The following is a 25,120-nucleotide window of genomic DNA, read 5'->3' on the forward strand; positions in this document are numbered from 1 at the left end:
TTGCATGTTAGGGGGACGCCATGTTACTGATAGAAACCCTCTGTATTTTGCTATAATTAGATTATATATTTATAAAGTACAATAAGCAAGGTTAATTTCTTAATTAGCCAGTATAAGGGTTTTAATATAAAATAATAGTTAAAATTATAATATGAGCACCTAATTATGCTTTATTCGATTACACTGTATACCTACTATGAGATTGATACTTCAGCCTTTAAACCCCAGAATTGTTACTTATAAATTGGTGAACCGGATGACTGTAAGATTATTATTTTTTATTTTTAAGATCAGTTCAAGAACAGAATTTCTTGCTTATCTCTTTTATTGATATCCCCTGCACACCCCCCCACCCCTGTATATCATATTGATACTTCATGTTGAGATGACACATGTGTTATCATAGCACAACAATGTACACCGGTAATTGGTTTTTTACCTTTGATTTGCAAAAAAAGCTGTTAGAAACCTGGGACTGTTTCCTAAAGTGGATTTCTTTTTATTTTTGAGGACAAGTACAAGTAGTACAAGCTACTGTCAGGCTTCAGTGATGCAGCAATAGTTTTGTGTCTCTTGAGCCAACGTTCTGAAATTCTAGGCATGGGCATGAAATCCAGAATTAAATATTCCAATCTAAACTTTTCTGCAACATTGTTTGTCTTCTTTAAAATGGTAATAGATATAAAAGTTTATGTGTAGATCCCAGTGTCAGTAGTTCAGTGACCACAGGCAATCTGCAGTCACATTGATACACAGTATTAGCCCTTCAACTTTATATTTGTTCTCCAGACATTGTGCACTCAGCAGGCATCAGAAACATGCAATAAATGCAACATTTTTATACTTGTATAAAATGTTTTCTAGTAACATTTTTGCAACTATTACAAAATGCCTGATAGAAATAGTACCTGCACCATTACCCACATGTAGTAAATAAATAACATCTGCACTAAAATATGTAAATGTACAAAAGTAGCTTTATTTGCCCTGTGCAAGTTTATGAAGCAATAGGGGGTGTTTCACTGCAGTACTAAAATATTTTAACTCCTTACCAGTCATAGAGTCATATAGTCAGAGTTTAGGCTCTCACAATGGTATTTGAACCCATGGTATGAGGCAGGGAGATATGGAGGTGACAAAGACTCATGACATTAACTGATTTTCCACAGCTTAGTAAGGCGACCACCTTGCAGAAGACAGCAGAATACATTTATAAGTTGCAGCAGGAAAGGGCTCAGCTACAGGAAGAAGCCCAACGTCTACGCCACCAAGTACAGGAGCTAAGCGATAACATAAAGTAAGTGTGATGACAAAATCATAAACATGAAAAGTTTCATTTACCTAAATAACATTGATTTCAAAAGTACATACTACTCAACAAATGTACAACATTACCATAGATTTTTTAATACATTTTTTATTTTTCAACAATTTGATAGAAAGTATTCAATCAAAGATACACTGGAGAAAATAAAAAGTAAAAGTCCAATTAGCTGGTAGGGCACAATTCACTTTGCATATCTATTCATTTTGCAAAGTGAAACCTCTTTACTTCTGTAGTCTGTCAACCTTATGGTCTCCATTTTCCTCTAAAAACTCAGTAGCACATCACAGCAGCTCTATCTTTCATATCAGTTTTACCTTTGCCCACTCTGTTTTTCCTGCCATCCAGTCACTGTTAAAAACTGGCTATGCATGGTAATTGATCATCATCCTATTTAGACATTTTCTTCCATCCCTAACATCAATTTAGATGTATGGCCAAACTCATCAGAACAAAAGGGGAAACTCCTATATACTGAATGACAGAACTGAACATCCCCGTAACCTACTTTACTTAACAGAAGGAAAGGGAGATGATAAAGTTCAAACAAGTATACATGTACCATTCCAAAACACAAAACATTTCAGAGAGAGAACCAGTGTCAAATCCTTTAGCAATAACAGGGGTCAGACAACTCGAAATTCACAGAACAGGCCTGCCAGAGAGGTGAACACACAGAAGAGTAGTGGGTATACAGACTTCAGTCCCTTGTAGTTCCTGTCCTAAAAACTGTCAAAGGAAAGGTATCGGGTGTCCTCCCAGAGCTAGATATGTGCTCATAATGAGCAAGGGGAAAGAGAAGGGAGCCACAAATAGTTTTCCACTCAGTTCACCCAAATTCTTTGTCAGGTTCAGTTGACTGTTCAGTTGTTCTGAAGACATGGGGTCACTGAATGCAGATGAAAGCAAAGATAATCCAATACTGATGATTTGGGGAGGCAAGGAGGCCACAAGAAGAAAAGATGGGGCCACTTTAAAGGGTGAATGCAGGGAGAAGAAAGAAGGAGCCCAAAATAGAGTAAATCTACTTACACCAGACAAAACCCTGTGCAGGAGAAATGACTGCACTGCATAAACTAGGAAGAGACACCACTATAAATACAGTGCAGCATGTAATCTACACATTCCAGATTTAAAATACTAAAAGCTAAACAGTGAGGAATAGCAATCTTAGATCCTTTTTGAGTCTTTGTAAGTAGCATTGTATCAGTTTTTCTTCAGCCTCTATAGCTATGCAGTGTTTACCTGAAACTGATCAAAGAGAAAGAGTCTTTGGAGCTAGTAAGAGAATGGTATAATAAGGAGCTGATGGGCACTTGTCCCATGAATGCTTGGTGCTGAGAGCTATAGTCTTTAATACTGTATATAAGCCTGTACCAACCCAGACCTAAATCATAAACAAATGTGGAGAACAGTCTGTGCCGTATAGACCTTACAAGTCTGGAGTTCATCTTTATACAAAAGGGTGTTTCTTTGGTTTGCTGATGCAGGTAATCACTTTGCCACCTGTGCAACCTGTGCAGCAAACCATCCATCCCCACATCTCAGAATAGTGCTATGACTGAAAGACGCACATTCTTAGCTAAATTACATTTTTTAATTTAACTTGTAGCCTGCCTAATAATGTTAATGTATTTTTAAAAATACATAGTGATGTATTTTGTGTTTATTTACCAGCTTGTGCCAGCAACAGTTGCCAGCGTCAGGAGTTCCTGTCACACACCAGCATTTCCAGCATATGCGACAAATGTTCCAGAATTATGTCCAGAACAGGACGCTGCAGAATTGGAAGTTTTGGCTGGTATCCTTGGATGTGTAATGGTTACTACATTTTCTGTATTAGGAAGTGTGCTGATGATAATATATAAAAAAATACCACTGGACTCACTTTCTCTATGCTACTTTATAGTAGCCAATGCAGTGAAATTTAAGAAGCTCCTCATGTGCTTCCAGGAGGATAAGCATTTCACTGTGCATGGCTGAGCATGCAGTGAGACCAGATACGTTTGCAAATAGTCAACACATTGATCAGCATTTGCGTGGACTTCAGTACAGCTTTTGTATTTGATATATCTAGCTGCTTATTGAAGCTCTAATAACACAATCATGATGATCTTTCCAACTTGCATTTGTACAGGATTCTCCTCTGTATTGCATTGGAAACTGTGACAGGTCAGATAGAGCCCACTTAATTTTATGGCCGAAGGATCTCCAACTATCATCAACTAGCCCTTTCCTTTCCAGCCTGATTGTCCCAGTGCAACTCCTTTCATCATAGATGTTCAGTATCACATATTGACATTATCTAAAGCAGCATGAAAATGCAGCCCTCCTTTAAATTCCTGCTCCAGGACAGGTGGAATATTAGATTTAACTGAATCTTTAATACAAAATCAGTTATCTCCTTACAAATGTTTTACCTAATGCCAGAAGTAATGCTGCAAAGAACAGGAACAATTCTTCTCGTGCTTTGCTGCTGCTGTATTGCACTCAAGCACAGACACAAGTAGGAAATCTGGATGGGTCGGATTAAAATAAAAAAAAAAGTGCTCAAAAAGCAAAAACCGCATTAAAAAAAACTGCCTGTAAACTCTTCCAAAAGAAAGATTAGAAGAAAATGAGTCCTAATTTGCACATTTGTTCTGAGTCAGCGACTTAAATTATATTAAAACTGAAGGATCAGCATAATGGCTAGGAAACTGACAGTTTCAGAGGTGAGAGTGACCTTATTGATCTTCCCTGACATGTTTACTTTGTTTTCTTGGAAAATTGTGATGTGCTATCATTGAGTTCATAGCACTGAGTTTATAAATGTGACTGGAGCTCCACATTGGTCTGAATGGAAAGCTAGTTCACAAAGAGCTTAGAGTTTAGTGTTCAGAGGCACCTGCAGCAAAGTCGCATTCATTCTAATAAATATATGTGGCTAGAAAAATATAAAATGTGACCTTACTATCTTTTTAAGTAAGAAAAGCTTAAATAGCATAGAAAGAGCTTTCAGTCTAGGTACACTGACAGCTCCAGTTATATTTTTAGGAGGAATGGGGACAGGTATAGTCCAGGATTTCCATGTGCCGTTATACACAATCTCTGGCATTTCATACTGTTTCATAGATCTGACAAGTCAGCAACTGCAACCAGTGATTTGAGACACATATTAATTAACCAGCTTTTGTATATTGTATTATTTTTGTTAATACTGCTTGTTTTACTTAACATAGCCATAGTTCAGTCTTCTTATCCGTCCTCTGTTCGATTCATTTAATCGTATGGTGTCCACAGCAAGTATGACAGATCTACGGCAGACAGCTCTAGACTGGCTGGACCAACACTGCTCCCTGCCTGCCCTGAGGCCAAGTAAGTGTATAGTGATTGAATATAGTGTATTAGAAGACATAGTTCATACAAGTTTTGCTGCATAGAGAAAAAACACACATATGAGAAAGAACAATGTAAAGCTGCATTTCTCTACCACGGTTCTGTGGTTCCTTCAAAGCTTGCAGGTTCCTGGACCTATCAATAATGTAACCAATAATTTAAAGGTTACATTTTTCATGACTGTCCATCATTGTGGTGGCTCTTGACCAACTGATTATATAAGGACCTCCTCTAACCATTGATGGAGGGAGCACTTTTCTTCTGACCACCAAGCTGCAAAGGGGAAAAAGACCCTTCTCCACTAATCAGTAATGCAAAGGATGTTTCCCCAGTTTGCCAATTTGAGGGTCCCTTGTCCCATTGACCATTAATAAAGAAGCTTTTCTCTTCTACTCATCAATGTAAGAGGGAATTCCTCCAGTGATTTATATATGGAACTTTTCTTAAATGATCACTTATAAGAGGCATTTTTTAACGGGTACCAATGAGGACCAAGAGGACAGTTCTCCACTGACCGCCAAAATAAAAAGAAATTTCTTCACAGACCACTAGAGTAAGGAGGCATTGCAGTTTTCACTGTATGCTGTTCTTGAAATTTACTACTTCTTTTGTTTTAATTTCATGAATTAATAGAGAATGGCCTTTTATATCTACAACACATTTACTATGCCAATGTACCATGATCTGTAAATATAATATTTTTAGTAGGAGTTCCCCAAGACAAGAAAAAAACATTTCTGTAAGATTCCTCTGAGGTAAAAAGGTTAAAAAAACGTTTCTGTAAAGCACAGAAGCAAATTACTTCTTTTGAGTTACAGAATATAGTCATAAAAAAAATAATTGGTAATTACTTGGCTTTTTGAACAGCATAAATAAATAAAAAAGTGTAACGGTGTGCATGTTGACTTATATCAGCCAACCAGAATTCAGCTGCTGCAAGTTTAAAGTTGTGGAACATATGTAAGCCGATTGGATGTAGTCTTTAAGCCTTTATTACATTATTTAAATGTTATATTTTCTCATTAATTAGGGGACTGAGAAAGTATTTCACCTTTGGGTTATTCTGCCACCTACAGGAGGAGTTTTCTCCTCCTATGTTCAAGGAGGATGGATGTTTATTCTGCAGCTCTCCTTGAGTTCTGGTCTCTTCAGTTGCAACTCTTCTGATGGCCGCCATATCTGGAGAGTGTAGCAACTATACCTCGTGTACTGAAAATTGTAAGGAATAGCCTGGAAGTGATCTTCAGGCGCAGGGTTTCATTTTTGGCACTGTCTTAATTTTGTTTTGATAAGCCAGCCGCAGGAAACTCTCTAGGTTCACAGCTGTTGGAATCGCTTCATTTAATCACTGATTGACACTGACCACACAGGCTACAAGCGCATTTCTACAGCTTTTCTTGTAGATTGTGTATAAGATCTGTTTGCAGCTTTTGAGCCATTGCCCACAGAATCTAACAGTAAGTCACCTTGTAGTGACTCAATTTGTAACTTGCAATCTTGTCTTTGAGGAGTAACACTCATCTTCCCAAAATAAAAGAGAATGTTTTAACTGTTAACAATGTGGTGCATACCATTGTCTCCAGCATTGGGTCATTTAGAGAGAAGTGACCAAACCATTGCATCCCTTTGATGTCTCACTGTATGGAGAATGGAAACAACCTAACCAGCTGCAAGCATCTCTCAACCCTTCCTAGCCTTCTACCCTTTTGAGGGAATAAATTGATTTGGTGAAAAGTGGTCTACCATCGCTGTAAATCCGGCAGCTCTCCGGCGTAGCAGAGCTACCGTGTTTCCCCGAAAATAAGACCTACCCCGAAAGTAAGACCTAGCACTATTTTGTAAACCTGCCCTAATATAAGACCTACCCCGAAAATAAGACCTACCCCGAAAGTAAGACCTAGCACTATTTTGTAAACCTGCCCTAATATAAGACCTACCCCGAAAATAAGACCTAGGAGAAAAAGAAAATAAAAGCATACATACCGGTAAATTAAAAAAGTACTCACCGAGACAGCTCCAGATATCTGATCCTGCGTGTGTGTCCTTTATGCTGGCTGCAGCGTGTGTGTCTTTGATGCTGGCTGCAGGGCGTGTCTATTCCTGAGCCAAACTGAAAGTAAAAAGCCTGCACACGTGCCCCCGCGATTCTGAACAAGGAAGCAAGCTGCTGATCCCTGCCCTAACGGAGATCCCTGCACTTAATTACGGGTAAGTGATCAGAAGGGGACAATGGAGTCAATAGAATAGAGTGATCAGAAGGGGACAATCATTTCATAGTGATCAGAAGGGGACAATCATTTCATAGTGATCAGAAGGGGACAATCATTGCATAGAGTGATCAGAAGGGGGCAGTCAATGGCATAGAGTGATCAGAAGGGGATAATCAACGGCATAGAGTGATCAGAAGGGGAATTTGAACAGCACATGAGTGATCAGAAGGGGAATATGAACGGCACATGAGTGATCAGAAGGGGACAATCAATGGAACATGAGTGATCATGAGTGACTTTCAACAATAAATGTGTACTGTAGTCTTCTTCATGGAAAAATAAGACATCCCCTGAAAATAAGACCTAGTGTGTTTTTGAGAGCCAAAAAAAATATAAGACAGTGTCTTATTTTCGGGGAAACACAGTAGTAACATCTCAGTAGAGGATTGCGCCTGCTTTCAAGGATCTGATAATAGAATTGTTTAAAAAAACTGCTGATCTGGCTTTTATGTTCATCCCCTGGTTCCTGTGATTCCCAAACCTCGGACCTCGATCAAGTATGCTGATTTATGATGTTTTTTCAACTTTACTGGTCTGCATTTTTGTTTTGGGTCAGTGACTTGACAAAAGCATGGAAGCTGTGGCTTGAAATAATAACCAGTATGATTTTTAACGGGAGGACAACAATGGGAGCTTTTTCTTTTATGACAACTTTAATGTCACAAAAGATTTCCTTGAATAATTGTTTGTTTGTTTTTTCACTTCAGCTGTATTGAGCTCTTTGTGCCAGCTTAGCACCACCACCTCAATTCTAAGTGACCCATCATTGATGCCAGAGCAAGCAGTGCAAGCAGTGACCCGAGGAGAGAGCGGAGATAACTTCTTTTAGATCATCCATATATCAACTACCCATACAAAATGTACACTGCTGCAGCCCTAATGGAGAACTCTGGAATATTCCTGACATATTAAGCTCAAGTCACTAAGTGCCTGTGATCTGAAAATGCAATTCTGAGCTCTGTGAGCCAGTGTTTAATGTTTTCTTCTCTTCATTATATACTCAGTGTTAACTTTGTTCAAGTTTTTCATGTCTTCTGTATTTTTTGTCCATTCAGTTGTGGAACTGTTTATTCTTTGTAAAACTTACCTAAACATTGTTAGTATATCATATATGGTTTCTCGTGTGCTTCTTTAGCTTCTTTTACTAGTTGTAGTATTACTTCATTTTTAAAGTACATGTTGTCATCAGCCCCTACACACAGATTTCCAATAGGATTCAAAGCTGGATTGTCTGCTTTGTCTAAGAAAATTAGTGAGACAACTGAAGGTATAGGTAGATGGTTGGGTAGTCTCGTGTTTCCTGACATTGAGGAAGGTATGTAACACCTATTTAATGTACAGCGCTGAGTAAAATGTTGGCGCTATATAATCCTGTTTATTAATAATACTAAACAGCAAAAACAAAATGTAGAAGCCCAAAACAGGCATTTAGAATTCACGTTAAATTATCTTTTTTCTGTAAACTGGTATTTTATTCATTATTGGTCTATATTATTAATAGCAAAGAATTACTGCTTTTATAATCCCTTATTGAAAGGGTTAAACAAATGTTAATCTTAAAGGAAAAGTATTGTCAATGATTAAAAATGTTGAGATATGTTTACAGTTTACCATTACATACTTACTGATAAGATTTTATCTTCTATATATATAAAATTGGATGTATGTATGTATGTTCTACGATCACTCGAAAATGCATGGAGACATTTCAACCAAACTTGCCATACATATGACTGAGACTCATGTGAGTGCACCTGTCATCTTTGTACAGCGCTGTAATATATGTCAGAGCTATATTTGGATGTGTGTATGTCATCACTTGGAAAAGCATGGAGACATTTCAACCAAACTTCCTATGTTCCACCATCACTCAGAAACGCATTGAGACATTTAAACCAAAATTGCTAGACATATCACACTGCTGATCTTTGTAAAGCGCTGTGGTATATGTCAGAGCTATATTTGGTGATAACTAAGAAATCCATAGAGACATTTCAACCAAATTTGCTATGTTCCACCATCACTCAAACGCATAGAGAGATTTAAACTAAACATGCTATACATATGACACTGCTGATCTTTGTACAGGGCCGTGGTATATGTCAGAGGTATATAAATGTATAACTATAGTGTGTGACTGTGGGCGGACGTTAGAGTGTCGGCTCCTCTGTACAGAGACTGATGGGTCTAGCTCAGTGTTTCATTATACAGCACTATGGTATATGTCAGAACTATATAAATCTATATATTTAAAATTGTATGTATGTGTGTATGTTGTCACTAGGAAACGCATGGAGACATTTTAACCAAATTTGCTATACATATGACTCAGACTCATGCGAGTGCACCGCTGATCTTTGTACAGCGCTGTGGTATATGTCAGAGGTATATTTGCATGTATGTATGTGTGTATGTATTGCTCGTTGACAGTGTGCCTTTTGCTTAAATTTTTAAATACTTTTTTTGGACTCTTTTACAACTTTCTGGCCTGTAGTAATGCCTTTGAGAAAATGTAAGGCAATTGGCCAAGTGCAATCAAAGGCAAAAAAATTAAACCACACCGTAGACAGGAAAAGCTTTATTTGATTCCTTTTCCTGTGTAATATGAGATTGCAATAAATAAATACCCGGGCAACGCCGGGTTATCAGCTAGTATTTTATACATTTACTATAATAAAATGACTTTGGGTTAATGGGACATTTAAGACATCTAAATATTATAGACATTAATACATACAATAAAACAATACTTTATTAATTTAAAAGTTGAAAATGTTATAGACACAAAGATTTTTCTTAAAATCAAATAACAAAGAAAACCTCCTAACAAGGACAAGGCATGTACAGAGATTTTCTCTCAGCTGATTTGTAGAACAGAAATCCTGATATGAGGTGTTTTAAAATCCCACATCATATCAAATTTTGTCCTGTTGGTTGCTGCTGGTTACCTCCTTTTTGTTTTTCTCATTGCCCAGCGCAAAGGGCACCCAGGAAGATTTGAGCTGTTTTTGTTTGCTGTGTCATCAAGTAACTGCACTTATAACATTTTCCAAAGAAGACCAGTTCTGCGAAACCCATTGAAATGAAATTGGGTCTTGGACTACCAGTATTCAGCATTCTTGTTCTGTTACTGTCAATGATTAAAATAATATATAATTTGTAGGTCTGGCACCTAGCTGCTCGTTAAGGGGTTTTCTTTGTATTATTTTAAAAATATGTATTATTATGGAGGTAGTCCCCGGGTTACATACGAGATAGGGACTGTAGGTTGGTTCTTAAGTTGAATTTGTATGTAAGTCCGAACAGGTACACTATTTTAATAAATGCAATTAAGACGTGATTGTCTCAACATATTATTAGGCAGCATAGTATCAGTTACTGTATAAAATCCTCACTGTGGGTTAATTACAAACAAAGCAAAAAAAAAAAAAGGTTTGTGGAGCCTAGACATTAACGTCTGGAGCAAGATGTGCTTTGATATGCAACTGCAGAATTTGTCGTGGTCATTAAAAAGTTACAAGGGGCTGCAGAAAGAGCTTACCCCCCTTAAGATCAATCACAACCTTAGCTGTGTAGCAAAAAATTTCTTCTGCAAGTCATGCAAACCACCCACCCCCATCAAGCCTCCGTCCTGCACACAAGCAGCAGGGAAGCCCACTTCGTATCTACGAGACGTCTGTATGTCAGATGTCCTTATCTCTGGGACTACCTGTGTATAGTATTTGGATGCTCTAAAAGTCTCAATAACTCAATGTAATTTTCTCACAGTATATAAGGGTTGTGGCATCGTTGATTATCATGAGGACACTCACTGGACATTGTGTGTCTTTTTATACATTTACTCTTTTATATTTTTGTTATTGTAAATTGGAAGTAAAGTTTGCTTAGCAAAAAGACCTGACAGCCTGTCAGGATTTTCTTTCTTTTTTTCATGTACATTGTGCCATGCATGCGCAGGAGCTATTTGGTCCCTACCCCACCAATGAAAATGGCTTTAAATCCATAAGACTAGACGAAGATGACAACAGCCATGACATTATGATCATTGCAGCTCTAACAGGGGATCATTTTGCTACTAATGTGCAAAAACTCTGAGCATATTTGCACATTATGGCAAAACTCTGAATGCCGGCTTACTCTAAAAGACTTATTTCCACTTTAATTACGAAGATTCGTGTTTAGTCACTGGATGGAACTATTAGTGTCTCATGGCAATTATGCATTTACAGTTTTGCACAGGACAATGCAATTCCATTGGTTTTGAATGGCCCCATCCTCAACACATTATAAAAGACATGTGTTTAATCTCACTCCAACAGATCTGACCCATCTGTTTTTGTAGTTTGATGGATAAAAGGTGTATGTGCATTATAGGGACAATGGATTGAGGGAAGTTAGCAACAATTCACCCTATTCACTAACAAGTAAAAATTACTTTTCACAGTGACCATACTCTTACTTCCTTAGTAAATTAACCTCATGGTTCACACTGTAAATCCAACACCACTGCAAAGCAGAAAGCAGAGTTCCCATGCTGATTTTACTTTTTGCACAGCAGCATATGATTCATTATTTGCTAACTAAAAACCATGCCTATATTTTTTTTTTTTGTTATTTTACCATAATTTATATATAATCCATTATCTTGATGTCTCTATGCTGACCACTTCTGTCTAGTAAACCTACTATCCAATCCTCTTTTGATATGTCTTTTTTTTTTAATTTAAACTTCTATGTTATTTTTAAAAGAAAAAGGACAGTAAAGTCAGCTGAATTCCTTTCTAGTGACTAAGTGTACACAAGCCACCATTATGTATTACATGAAATGTCCAAACCAATGGGTACAGTATAATATACAGTTACTGTATTTCCCCATCCAACTGTATTGCACATGGAAAGATATTAACAGAAGCAGTAAGTGATTCCCTGAAGGTGTGTGGGCAAGATCCTCCTGCAAAGGTATTAACACCAATAAAGAGCAGAGACAAATTGCTAGCAAGTAGGTATGGGAAATGTGAATAGTTCCAAGGCATCTCCATACCTGTTGAAGGTATCTAATAATCAAACTTAGAAAACATGTTGTCCTGTCTATACGTGTGCCTTTTAAAAATGATAGCACGTGACCTGCTGTCTATTATGGAACGCAGAGGAATCTGTAAGTTTTTTGGCTACAAACATTCACAACCTTTGGTCTCTTAGAGAATGAAGAGATTGAAGTTGTCTTTTGTTATATTATCTTGTATTTCCTACAGGTAGTCCCTGAGTTAAAGACATCCAACATACTGACTACTCTTAGAAAGGGGCTTCCCTGCTTGCTGGTGTGCAGGACAGAGGCTTGATGGGGGTGGGGTCACATTACTTGCAGAAGAAATCTTTTGCTTTTCTGCAGCCTTTTGTAACTCTTTAATGACCAAAATTCGAGTGTGAATATATTATATTAACCAATTCACCTCCTCTGAATACCCTGGTAGGTAAGTAATATCAAATGAAAACAAGAAAAAAACAGAATATTTTTAGTGCAGCAATGTATTAGAAAAACAATCATGTATCTGACATGTACAATGTTATATTTCACATTTGTATACATGTAAATTCATAGTGGATGCTTCCCACTGGACATATTCGAGAGGGGAGAGCAAAAACTAGACAGAGATTCCTATAGTAGACCGAAACAAAGTATAAGGAAGGTAAATGTCGTGTCCTTATGCGTTTTGCCTTAACTGGCTTCCTCAGGGAACTTGTTGACATCAAAGTGCAAAGTTAAATGCACGTGCAAGGGATCGGAAGGGAATTAGTGAAAGGACATCAAATTCAGACACTTTGAAGTGATATGAAGTGGGTCCATAGAACCAGGGTGCCTGATGGTGGTGTTATTGCTTGAGTAGCAGCCACTTTGCTCTTCGTTGTCCACAAGTCCCCTGAGGAAGCCAGTTAAGGCGAAACGCATCGGGACACAACATTTACCTTCCTTATACTTTGTTATATTTAATGTACATCGCTGCGTAATATGTTGGTACTATATAAATCCTGTTTATTATTATTAATATTATTATTAATAATAGTAATAATAATATTAGGAATCTCTGTCTAGTTTTTGCACTCCCCACTCGATTATGTCCGGTGTCTGCTGTACATGTATACAAATGTGAAATATAACATTGTACATGTCAGATACATGATTGTTTTTCTAATACATTGCTGCACTAAAAATACCCAGCTTTTTTCTTGTTTTCATTTGATATTCTTTAACCAATTCTTTCCAAACTTCCATGCAAAAAGTGTTAATTTTTTTGCATGGAAATTTATTTTCGATTGTAGGCTATAATTCACCGATTTACTCAATAATTACTCACCGAAATATGTCCAAAATTTTATAAATTTATTAATAAATTTTTTTTTATAAAACATAAAAAAAAAATCTTTAAAAAAAAGTTTAAAAAAAATAAATAGTGTATAATGTAATGTACCTGTACAGTAGCTTATATAATATATATATAATACAAATATATATAAATTTTATAAGGATTTCTTTGTATTGGACTCAATACAGCTTTTTTGTATTGAGTTCAATGCAAAGGATTTTGAATTTCCCGCTCGCACCGACGCATGCACGCATACTTAAAGTAACCGTTGCTATTCTGGGCAGGCTTTCATAAGTAAAGCTGATTTTTACACATTTTCACAGCTGCTATCCAGGGATTGCGATATACAAAAGAGAGCAAAAAAGATTTGATAAAAGACTATACACAGTAAATTTTAGGTAGGCAGGTTTCTGAAAATTAATAATTTAATTACCATCCCTAGAAATTCAGAACAAAGAAAGTGGAGGCAAAACCATCCTCACTAGAGGTGAGGCTGGAGAGAAAACATTGAAATGTATTATTTCACAGTTATGTTAAAACATTAAATTGTCCAGTGACACAAAATAATAAGATCAATACATCATAACCAATTCTTTAGGTATGTATAATTCATCTGAGATTGATACATGGAATTCCAACGGGGTTCGCAGGTAAGTTTTCTTACTTCTTCAGGAGTTATCAGGTAGTGAAGAGCTTTCAAAATACTTGTAAAAAAAAGTTCTATGTGCCAAAGATGGGGAAGAATCACTGCAGGATGAATGGATGGATGGTTCATCCAAAATGGGAGCATATACACAACACAGAATCCTAAAAAGGTATTTGTTAAAAATAGAAAAAATAAAAATGTTTTACATGGTGTAGTGTGGTCAATTCTAGGGCTGTTTTAACCCTTTAAGGGAATGGAGAAATATGTACCCCTGTGCTCATTCACCAGGGTGAAGCAGTGGATATTTGGAGGCCCTTTTATTACAGGGCTCCCAGATTTCAAATAAGTTCCCCACCCGCAGACTCCCACAACACCGGCTACATTGTAGGGAAGAGGCCCTCGCCCCGAAGGATGGCCTTTGCTAATCTTGGGAGCAGGTGAGTCTGATTTCTCCAAAAGGGAGGGGGCTACCTTTTGCCCCCTTACTTTTTGGGAAACCAGAATCCCGAGGACCTTTAAGGATAGGAGAGGGGGCATACAGGATCACTGCCACATTTTCTACCGAGAATTATCTCCAAAGTTACAGGGGAGTAAAAAAAATTGTTTGCTTTAGTGAACTGTTCATTGAGATCCCATTCCTAAAATAGAGATTTTATTTGATAATTTAGAATTGTGACTTATAGACAAATAGAATATGGTCCTTTTAAGGCCAGTCTATATATATATAAAATTGGAAAGATGTGTGTATGTTCCACCATCACTCGAAAACGCATCGAGACATTTAAACCAAACTTGCTATACATATGACTAATCTGAGTGCACCGCTGATCTTTGTACAGTGCTGTGGTATATGTCAGAGGTATATTTGCATGTATGTATGTATGTATTGCTCAGTTACACTGTGCCTTTTGCTTACATATCTTTTTGGACTCTTTTACAAATTTCAGGCCTGTACAAATTCCTTTGTGAAAACGTAAGGCAATTGTTTGAGTGCAATCAAAGGCAAATAAAATGAAACAACACTGTAACCTAAAAAAATCCCGAGGACAGGAATAGAAGACTTGGCATGCTTCGCGAGAGAGCTACTTCATCTAGAGCTTCAGAGACAGTACAACAGCATGAGACCCGACAACAGGAAATGAGAGAAAGAGCTCATCCAACATAAAACACAACATGTTAGGTCAGCAAATGACCCCTCACATTTTTAACACTTTATGAAAGCTACACCCCCCACCGACACACACAGAACAACATGGTGGACATTTTTTTTGTACCATATTTGTGCTGTTGGTGATGAAATCAACGGTGGAGGTCAGTGCTTAAAACCACAATAGAATTATTAATATTACACAGTATTTGTATAGCGCCTTCATATTACGTAGCACTGTACAAAGTCCATCATGTGACTAGCTGTCCCTCAAATTGGCTCACAATCTAATGTCCCCACCATAGTAATATGTCTTTAATACAGTCCAAAGGCCATTGAGAAGTTGCGTAGGTGAAAGTGAAGGGACCTGGAAATGTTCTGAATTTTGGGGGCAAAAGAGAGGGTTGAATCGAAGGTGATGCCAAGACAACATGCCTGAGGGGAGGGACAAATACCAGTGTTGTTATCCATTAGGAATATGTCAGTGGGAGATTTGGAATTTGAGAGGGGGAAGATAATGAGTTCTGTTCTATCCAGGTTGAGTTTCAGGAATCGGTTAGACATCCATGATGAGATGGCTGACAGGGAGCATGAGACCTTATCCAGGACTGAGGGAGACAGGTCAGGGGTGGACAGATAGATGTGAGTGTCTATCATACTTTAACCACATCCTGAAAACAGTAACCCAACTGAAGCGAACTGCACCTTACTGCTGCTGAACTATTTATTACACAATAAAGCCGCATACACATGTGCAATAATTGTTGTGGGAAAGGATCTTTCACCATCCGTTCTGAAGACTAAGGACTGCACGATGCATGAACAAGCACTGTACATACAGCACCATTCTGCTCTATAGAGAGGGGAGGGGCAGAACAACGGAGCGGCACCCTGCTGCACGTCCTCCCACTTCCCTTGCATTACGATTGTTCATCATTCATTGTCTGTGGATCCACCAGGACGGTCGTTCGCCAGATTCTTGCCCGATATCAGCCCTGAGCCGATTATCGGACGAGAAGCATTGAGCGTGTGTCCATAGCTTAAGATCTTTTCTTGTTACCAACTGCTTAGTGTGCTTTGTATGAAATGAGCCTGACATGATGATCTGTCTGTAGATAGCTCAATCTGTTCTGATTACAAAGTATTGAGCGGGGGAGAAGGGGAGAGCCAATTATTTTACCTTGTTTGCCTTTATAACAATATTCTAGGAATATACATTTATTGTGAATAAAAACAAATAAACTGTAAATACATAAAGAGGAGGTTAAATTGATGGCAATATTGTGGGAAAGGTCACGTGAACTGCCAGAATTTGATAGCCCTAGCCTAGGCACGCCCTTTGTTGGACATTGTTCCTGTGTAAATAAAGTTTTGTCCGGAAAAAAAAGACCCGTCTCGTCGCGCGCTCCCGTTTGGTGTGACGTGGCGGAGTGAGGGGCAGACATGGAGGTGGCGGCCCTGGTGGCTGTGTCTGTGCTGCTCGGAGGGATTATTCTGCTGCTGGCAGTGTGGAGCAAGAAGGGGAAACATGTCAGCGAACCGGAGCCGAGCGGTGAGTGGCTGTACAGCAGGGGGATAAGTACTGTGACAGGAGGTGTGCACTGAATGAATAAACTAAGGGGACTCCGTACACTGTACAGGTGCTGGGCTTGTCTGTATGGAGGACCCAAGACAGCCCCTGGCATACATTCCCTGCCATTCAGTCCCCGACAGTCATTCCCTGGCATACAGTCCCTGGTATTCGATCCCTGACATCCAGTCCTTGACAGACAACCCCTGGCATACGTTCCCTGGCATTTGGCCCCTGACGTTTGTCCACTGGCATACAGTCCCTGGCATATAGTCCCTGGCATAAGTTCCCTGACAGACAGTGCCTGGCATTCAGTCCTGGGCATTCAGCCCCTGACATTTGGTCCCTGGCATTCAGTCCTAACAGCACTGATGGTGTCCAGTGTGGTCCCTGGCAGCAGTGTACATTGGCAGTCTGCCTTTGTTGTTGTTGTCAGAAGCCTTATATCAGGATGTCCCTGCCAGTAAATCTGGCCACCTCTGCCTCATATAATTTCCAAGACCATAAAGACACCCCGGCTCTCCAGATTATCAGTCATCGGCAGCCCATGGATCTGTATACTGGGGCCGCAGCTCAGATTGCCATTTTTGCTGATCTTTGTATCTTGCACAATAAAGTGAATGTGTCCTGGGTAAAAGGTCATTCAATGGCTGGATCAAACCCTAAGCTAAGTTATTATTATTAAACAGGATCTATATAGCGCCAACATATTACGCAGCACTGTACATTAGATAGGGGTTGCAAATGACAGACAGATACACACAGTAAATCTTAAGTCTGCTGATGATTGATAGTTTCACATATGTTAGGATACTCCTATCCATGCTTTATTTTTACTCTTGTATTTTGTTACTCTTCAGAGCACAAAGCAAATGGCCAAGCTGTTCCAGAGAAGGAGCCATCCAAGAAGCAGAAACAACAAAGACCACGTAAAGAAAAGGCTCAGCAGCATACATTCACCCACCCTCTCCTTGCATCTGCACTTAAGGTATTTATTGCATTTTATATTTACTATATTTATCTTCTTGTTTATAAAGGGCAGCATTTTTATTAAAAAGTAACCTCCTTTTCATATTTAGTTTGCTTATCCTTTTTGACCTTATTTTAATTATCCTTCTTTTACAGATACATATTTACCTCCATTCCATGGCCTAATGAAAAGTTTAAATCTATTAAAGTGGACCTGAATTCAGAATTTTTACTTTACGTAAAAGTGTAGACAACCCTTTTATTTAAAGTAAAAATTTTGTTTATTTTTAAATAAATGTGGAGCACCTCTTCTTTCTGTCTTGATCACCTTGGCGCAAAGCCTCCTGGGATACCTACGTCACACATCCCGGGAGGCTCTTGGCTGCTCCCTCTGCGCATGCTCGATTAGGAGCCCTTTCATCAATGGGATAGAAAATTGCTGATCTCACACATGCACAGTGAGATTGAACATCTTTTCCCAATACACGTCACCTGATCTCAGTGCAAGATCGGGTGACGCAGGAAGCAGAACCAGGAAGAAGAGAGATGTCGTTGCCTGGCGCTTCCGAAGACGGATACTGGGACGACGTGGGACGACGTGGGACCCAAAGAAGAAACCTCCCAAGGGATCTGCAGGATTAGGATTAGGTAGATGTCATTTTTTTTGGGGGGTTTAGTTCCACTTTAGGGGAGAATGGTTTTTGGATGTCTTCCACTCCTCAGCACACACCCAATCATATGTAACCAAGTAGGACAGCTGCGGTTTGCTTGCACAGTCTTGTTAAAGGCCATCATAGGAGGCTGGAGACAGCCCTATAATATACACATTGTTCAATTGCTAAACAATATTTTGTCAAGAGGATGTAAAGACTATTGCAGGACTTGCTGTTGTATTTGGATATATAAGCAGCTGGGGAGGTTGGTGGTGGTATTGGATTTGTTAAGGTCTGAAGGCCTATGCAGGTTGGGTAATTGTACTTTGAATTAAAGTACAAATACCCTTTAAAGTTCTCCCTTAGGCATCAGATGACCTTTGTCCATTTTTTTCTATGTTTGGCAACTTACAGGCTTTGTATACAGTACCAATGTCTAAAGCAGAACTTTGTTAGGGGAAAGTCTGCAAAATATGTGAAGCAATCTCTGGATGATACAGATTAGACCCCTTGCAGACAAGTGTGCATATAGTGTGAATATGCTCATAGTAACATGAATCTTCTATCGGAAGGAACTTGTGTACCAGTACCATGTTCGTTGTAATACATTTTATTAATAAGTAATTTCTTTGAAAAATATCTGATCTCTGGCTGATTGGTAGGTTTATTTCTGTTATCTTGCTTAGGTTTTTTTTCTGTCTGTAACAGTTATTTAGTTATGTGCAAGTAAGTAGGAAATTGGAAGAAAACTGTACCCGCTGTTGGTTTGTTTTCTGACATCCAACACCACCCTACTGGCAGCTTTTGGGTTGGGGTTACATGTGAATATTTAATAGATTGTTAGCAAGAGATTTAACCCCTTATTGATGTCTTTCAATTGTTCAAAGTTTTGTTTTTTTTTTAAGAGTTGTTGGAAGAATTTTAGTCTTTTAACAATAAAACCTAAACAGTAGAAAGTATGCAGGCAGCATGAGATTTGTCCTCAGAACGGAATTTGTTCACAGCATGTTAGGTCAGTGCTCAGCCCAGAAATTTTTTTAAGCTGGGTGGGAAGAAATTTTAGGTGGGTGACAGCCCCTGTATTGTAACCCAACTCATCAGTAACTACCCAAAAACAGCCGGGTGGTTACTGAAAAGTGTCAGGTGGTGCGCCCGGCTAAAGGGCTGGGAAGAACACTGTAGGTGTGTAGGTTATTATATTATACTTGTCAGAGTATTTAATGGTCAATATTTAAGCATTTCAATATAATCACCCTTTATTAATATTACACAGTATTTATATAGCGCCATCATATTTTGCAGCGCTGTACAAAGTCCATAATCATGTCACTAACTGTCCCTCAAAGTGGCTCACAATCTACCGGAGTACCCGTAGGAAACCCACCCACGCAGACACAGGGAGAACCTGCAAACTCCATGCAGATAGTGTCTTGGCCGAGATTCGAACCTTGGACCTAGCGCTGCAAAGGCTGGAGTGCTACCTCTGAGCCACTGTGCTGCCCACCATACGCCCAAATTCTTATCAGGACTGGAATAATTGAAATGTTGATGTTTTGTCTTTTTCTTTCATAGGCTCACAGTGGGAATATAACTTGTTTGGATTTTAGCAGCAATGGTAAATATTTGGCTTCATGCTCTGATGACAGGACTGTCAGGATATGGAGCACCAAGGACTTTCTTGAGAGAGAACACCGCTGCACGAGAGCCAATGTGGATCTAGACCATGCCACCCACATCCGCTTTAGTCCTGACTGCAGGTAATGCCGTCTTCCAAGGATAAAATAAATAAACAATTTGTCTAGGCAGTATTCAGACAAGAAAAAATTACATTAAAGATGTTAAATGCCAAAATTTAGTTAAGTTGCTTACCATGTATTCTTACAAAAGTTTAGATTATGTTAACTGTAACATAATAAATACAATTTATTCTTTTTTTTTTTTTTCAGAGCTTTTATAGCTTGGATAGCTAATGGAGATACAATCAGACTTTTTAAAATGACCAAGAAAGAGGATGCTTTCATCTTTCCTGCAACTCATGACTTCCCAAAGAGACACAAAGCTTCTATCATTAATATTGGAATGGCTGAAACAGGTATAAGTAATGCATAAAAAATAAGTTTAAATGTAGCCGTTCCAGCTTAGAATCGATCCCCTTAAATTCATCGATTATTGCAGCCTGTATTGACACCACTGAAAAGCATCCAAACTCCAACATCCAGACGTGAAAGGAGACCAGAAAATGATAAAGCCCCCTCTATCCTGAGAGATTGCACAATTGACATATTTGTATTGTCGAAGAAATGCATTTAAGGAACAAAGCGTTATACTGTCTGGATACTGTAAAGCAGAACTAAACCCTTATTTAAAAAAAAAAATAAATACTATAAGAAGCGTCCTTTATTGCAGAAGCTGCAACTGAGTTCCCTTTCAGCAATAAAACCCTGCCTGATCACATGTTTCAAAGCTTTAAGAAATACCACTGCTAGATAATATGCACTATTCTTATATGTAGTAATTATTTATCGTCACATTGTTAAAGTGCTGAACCCAAAAAAATGTGCAACACTCACTCGCTGTACTGTATCTTTGAAGAAATATGTTATCCTGGAACAGGAAGTGTTGGTACTACAGATCACCACCCCTCTTCACACCTTTATAACATTGAGGGAGTTTTTTTGTAGTCCACAGAGATAGTAAGGGGGGCTAACTGTAAGCATGCAGCAGAGAGAAGGAGTGTGTTAACTTATTAGATTTATTGCAGAAGCCACACATATATTTTCCACTTACCAAACAGATCTGACAGTGATTAATGTTAAATATGACAGCCTAAAAAGGAAAAAAAGCAAATAAAAAGTTGGGTTTACATACAGTTTAATTACTACTCATATCCTAAAGCACACATATCCTAAATCAAGAATATGAATTTTCCATGCCGACTTTTTACAGGGAAATTTATTATGACTGCATCAGATGACACCAGCATATTGATTTGGGATCTGAAGGGAGAGGTGCTTGCTGCCATCAATACCAATCAGGTTGCAAATGCATATGCCACAGTTTCACCTTGTGGGAGGTAAGAACATATTTTTTTTTTTCTTACAGCACATACTTTGTATCTCCTAAAATCTTCCTTGGCTTAGAACTTTGCTGAAAAAAAAGACTGGTCAATGTAGGGCCAACCTGACAAGTTTCATATGGTTAAAGGATGTTTATAAATAGAAAACCACATCCCCCTCCCTACACTCTACACCCAGAGTAATAACTGTAGCCCACTTCTTTCCTTCCCCCCTTCACTCCCCAAAGAAGTCCTTTTGCCAATATTGATTATAGTGAATGAAAAAGTGTAATGTTCTCAGTTATCTTCCATTTACTGTTGTGTGATTTATAACCTATAGTTGGTAATCTTTAAAACCAAATAAACTTGAAAAAGTAATAACCAGCTTTAGTATAATCTAAAACATCAGCTTCCGCATCCAAGGGAAGTATTTTAGGACTTCTTTTAGCAGTAGTTGGGTAGAGACGGTGGCTTAAAGTTTGGTTTGCCTATTTTAAGGGGATAGAGTAACATATGTTGCATGTTGACAAATTTTCCATTTTTCCATTGTATTTTTTTCTATTTATTGTAATAAATATATTAACAGGGTAGATGAGTGAAAACAAATATCAAATAAGGGACCCCAAAACAGTTATACAATATATTCTACTTACTTGTGTTTCGTGGTTTATTGCATTGCCTTTTTGTTTTAGGGGTCAAATATTTGATATGCCATTTGTGATCTTTATCACATAAAGCACTCCAGTGTCATTCCTTTTTGTCTTCACATGTTTTATTTTATTTCAAAGGTTTGTTGCAAGCTGTGGATTTACTCCAGATGTGAAAGTTTGGGAAGTTTGCTTTGGTAAGTCGGGAGAATTCCGAGAAGTGTGTCGGGCGTTCGAGTTAAAGGGCCACTCTGCTGGTGTATGTGGATTTGCTTTCTCCAATGATTCTAGTAGGTAAGTCTTCTTTCAATCCTTTCCATTTGGATATTTGAAAAAGATACAAAGTTACATTTCAATATTTCAATATTATTGGAAATGTTTGGATATATTTACTGGCATACTTTATATACAAAAAACTGAGAATACCTGCTTTCTGAACTAGACCTAAAAGAGACAAAATCGCTAAGTCTTATTTGAAAAAAAAAAATGTATTTTTGTTAACTTACATAATGACAAAAATGGTGCTGAATAAAGAAGTCCATAGGAGAAATGTAAAATTGTTTTGGTCATAAGGTGCGTGAGCTGAAGTGCCAATTTTCTCTAATTTGTTTAAATGTTTAAAGTGTACACTTTATGTAAATAGATATCTCCTGCTTTTCATCAAATATTTCAAATTTTATACTTTCACAGGATGGCAACCGTGTCTAAAGATGGGACATGGAAGCTCTGGAATACTGATGTGGAGTACAAGAAGCAGCAAGACCCCTATCTGCTGTTCACAGGACAGTGGTGTGGAAGAGAGCCATGCCGCATTGCATTGTCTCCTGATGGCCGTGTTGTTGCTATTGCCAGTGTCTTTGATATCACTGTGTACAATGCACAGACAGGGAAGATAGAGGAAGAATTCCATTCGGTACATGGAGAAATTATCTCAGACCTTGCTTTTGACACTACAAATAAGTTCATAGTGTCCACTGGAGATCGAGCTATCCGTGTATTTCATAATACTGCCGGATACAGAGCTGCTATCGCAGACATGAAAGAGATGCTAAAGAAAGCTACCAACAAGGGAACAAAGGACAGGCTTCAACAACAAATTAAAGATGCCCAGAGTGCATTAGATGCTGTGTGCCAGAAGGGAAAGTGAAAGACTCAGTTTTTTAGGATTTTCTAATAAAACAAAATTAAAGCTTTTAAGTTAAAATGTGTGTGGAACTTGGTAATCTATGGCTGATTAAGGTAAACTTTGTCTAGACATCGCAAACAGATTCGCATTAACTGAGACCTCAGCATGTACTTTCCATTTATTTTACCAGCACTCCATTCAGCTGCCTAAGGTGATAAAAAATAATCGTGTAAGTCGTGGGTCATTGAAGACATAGCTTACACAGGGCTACATTGACTGTCCCAACACTGTCACTTGCCTATTCATACCTGAAAATATCAGAAGTTTGCTTTAATCCTCCAGCAGCATACAAGTTAAGCTCTGCTTTAATTGGGCAAAGGACAGGTTTGTTCTGATATTTTCTCCTCGTATTTGTGCCCATTTCTACTAGTCCTGTCTGCTACATTTTAGCACAACCTGGTGTTTTTTTTTTTTTTTTTTTTTTTTTTTTTTTTTTTTTTGTTTTTTAATGGGATACCTAACTGACCAAAACAGACCAGAAACCGCATTCTTGACACAACATGGGTATGTTACTGCCTTGCATTAGGTCCCATTATTTCTAATGTTTTTCATCCTCCTGTATGAAGAAGACTGATAACATGTCTCATCCTAGGCAGAGTCCCTGACCAATGCTAGAGGACGGCTGAAAAAAACAATTTTGTTGCTGTTAATTGTACAGTGTCAGAAATTTAATCATGGAGATGTCTAAAGTTACTGAGTGGTCTGCTTTAAAAAAAATTGAAACCAGTAGAAAGAATACACTGGTGCAGAAAGTCACACTGGTGCAGGAAAACAATTATCTAATTAATACTTTATGTATCCCTGGGTTTAGGTCACTTATACTGTTCTAAATGCACAGTGCTGCACTGTGCAGGCATTTAGTGCAGTAGTTGCTTTTCATTTTATAGTGCCATTTGATGTACTAAAAAAAATCATCTGTAATGTGTAATCATAGCAATTCATGTGTGTGTCGTGTAAGAAAAAGTGCTGGTGTGGTTTTGTGTATTGTAAGCCTATTGTTCTCCCCAGCCCCTTTTAGCTGGATGCACCACCCTGCACTTTTCGGCAACCACCCGGCTGTTTTTGGGTGCTTACTGAAGAGTTGGGTCACAATACAGGGGCAGCCACTCGCCTACAATTTCTCCCCACCCAGCTTAAAAAAATTCTGGTTTGAGCACTGAAGCCTGTTCAAATGAATGCCCTAATACCAAATATTTATAAAAAAAACAAATGTTAAATGCATTACACTGCACAGATGTGAATGTGGCCAAAGTCAAGCAGTAATTTCAAAGTCCACTTAATAACCAATAATTAAACTAGTGGATATAAAGGAAATCCTGCTGCCTTCTATGAGATTGAGTGAAGAGACATGTAACCATGTAGATAAAAAGTGCTGCAGATAAGGTCACAGGATTCTTTATTAGAAATCTCTTCAAACAACATGGTATGGCAAATCTATTTTCCCTTTTTAGGCAGAAGGGATTTACCATTTAATGAGTATGTAGTTGGGTAATACTTGGCAAGCAGAATGTTTTCAGTGTGATGGGATCCAGTTTTTGTGCAGAACCAAGGTCTTACAAAGGCACAAATACCCATGCATTGCAGCACAGTATGCTCTATGATGAATAGGCTTAAAGCTGTTGCAAAAAGCAAAAAAAAAAACGGAATTTTTACCTTACCTAAAAGTGTTGTCTACCCTTTTATGTAAAGTGAAATTTCTGCGTTTACATACGCTTTATTTAACCACCTGACCGATAGGCCCGACCTTGTACGGGCTAAAAAAAGTTTTTTTGAACTTTTCTCCCTATATTAAAATCATCACTTACCTGGTCCCGCTGTGCTCATCCAGCGTCGTGTTCGTGTTCCAGCGTCGTCCTCCAGCATCGATCTCCCTCTCCAGCGTCGGGTGCCTTCTCCGAGAACCAGCGGGACCA

General features: G+C 38.3%; 2 protein-coding genes across 2 annotated transcripts in view; both read left to right on the top strand.

Moving 5' to 3' along the window:
* MLXIPL (MLX interacting protein like) overlaps nt 1-8,082 on the top strand; it is a 62,162-nt gene extending 54,080 nt beyond the window's left edge. The window contains exons 14-17 of the mRNA XM_072428874.1: nt 1,170-1,297; nt 3,002-3,125; nt 4,552-4,681; nt 7,680-8,082. Of these exons, the coding sequence (XP_072284975.1) occupies nt 1,170-1,297; nt 3,002-3,125; nt 4,552-4,681; nt 7,680-7,801 (504 nt within the window). The 3' untranslated portion in view covers nt 7,802-8,082. The remainder of the gene's footprint in view (nt 1-1,169; nt 1,298-3,001; nt 3,126-4,551; nt 4,682-7,679) is intronic.
* Nucleotides 8,083-16,519: 8,437 nt separating this feature from the next.
* TBL2 (transducin beta like 2) lies at nt 16,520-23,225 on the top strand. Its single transcript, XM_072428887.1, has 7 exons — nt 16,520-16,679; nt 17,558-17,685; nt 19,892-20,076; nt 20,266-20,411; nt 21,266-21,392; nt 22,163-22,315; nt 22,712-23,225. The coding sequence occupies exons 1-7, from the start codon at nt 16,571-16,573 to the stop codon at nt 23,166-23,168; spliced, it is 1,305 nt and encodes a 434-aa protein (XP_072284988.1). The 5' UTR covers nt 16,520-16,570; the 3' UTR covers nt 23,169-23,225.
* Nucleotides 23,226-25,120: the final 1,895 nt, after the last annotated feature.

Source organism: Pyxicephalus adspersus, chromosome 1 (assembly GCF_032062135.1).
Source record: "Pyxicephalus adspersus chromosome 1, UCB_Pads_2.0, whole genome shotgun sequence".
Lineage (NCBI taxonomy): Eukaryota > Metazoa > Chordata > Amphibia > Anura > Pyxicephalidae > Pyxicephalus > Pyxicephalus adspersus.

Bases quoted from the DNA above. Each gene is read 5' to 3' on its own strand.
- TBL2 (XM_072428887.1), top strand. From the start codon at position 16,571: ATGGAGGTGGCGGCCCTGGTGGCTGTGTCTGTGCTGCTCGGAGGGATT. The intron at 17,686-19,891 runs GTATTTATTGCA...TTTCTTTCATAG, and splicing joins TCCTTGCATCTGCACTTAAG to GCTCACAGTGGGAATATAAC. The intron at 21,393-22,162 runs GTAAGAACATAT...TTTATTTCAAAG, and splicing joins ACAGTTTCACCTTGTGGGAG to GTTTGTTGCAAGCTGTGGAT.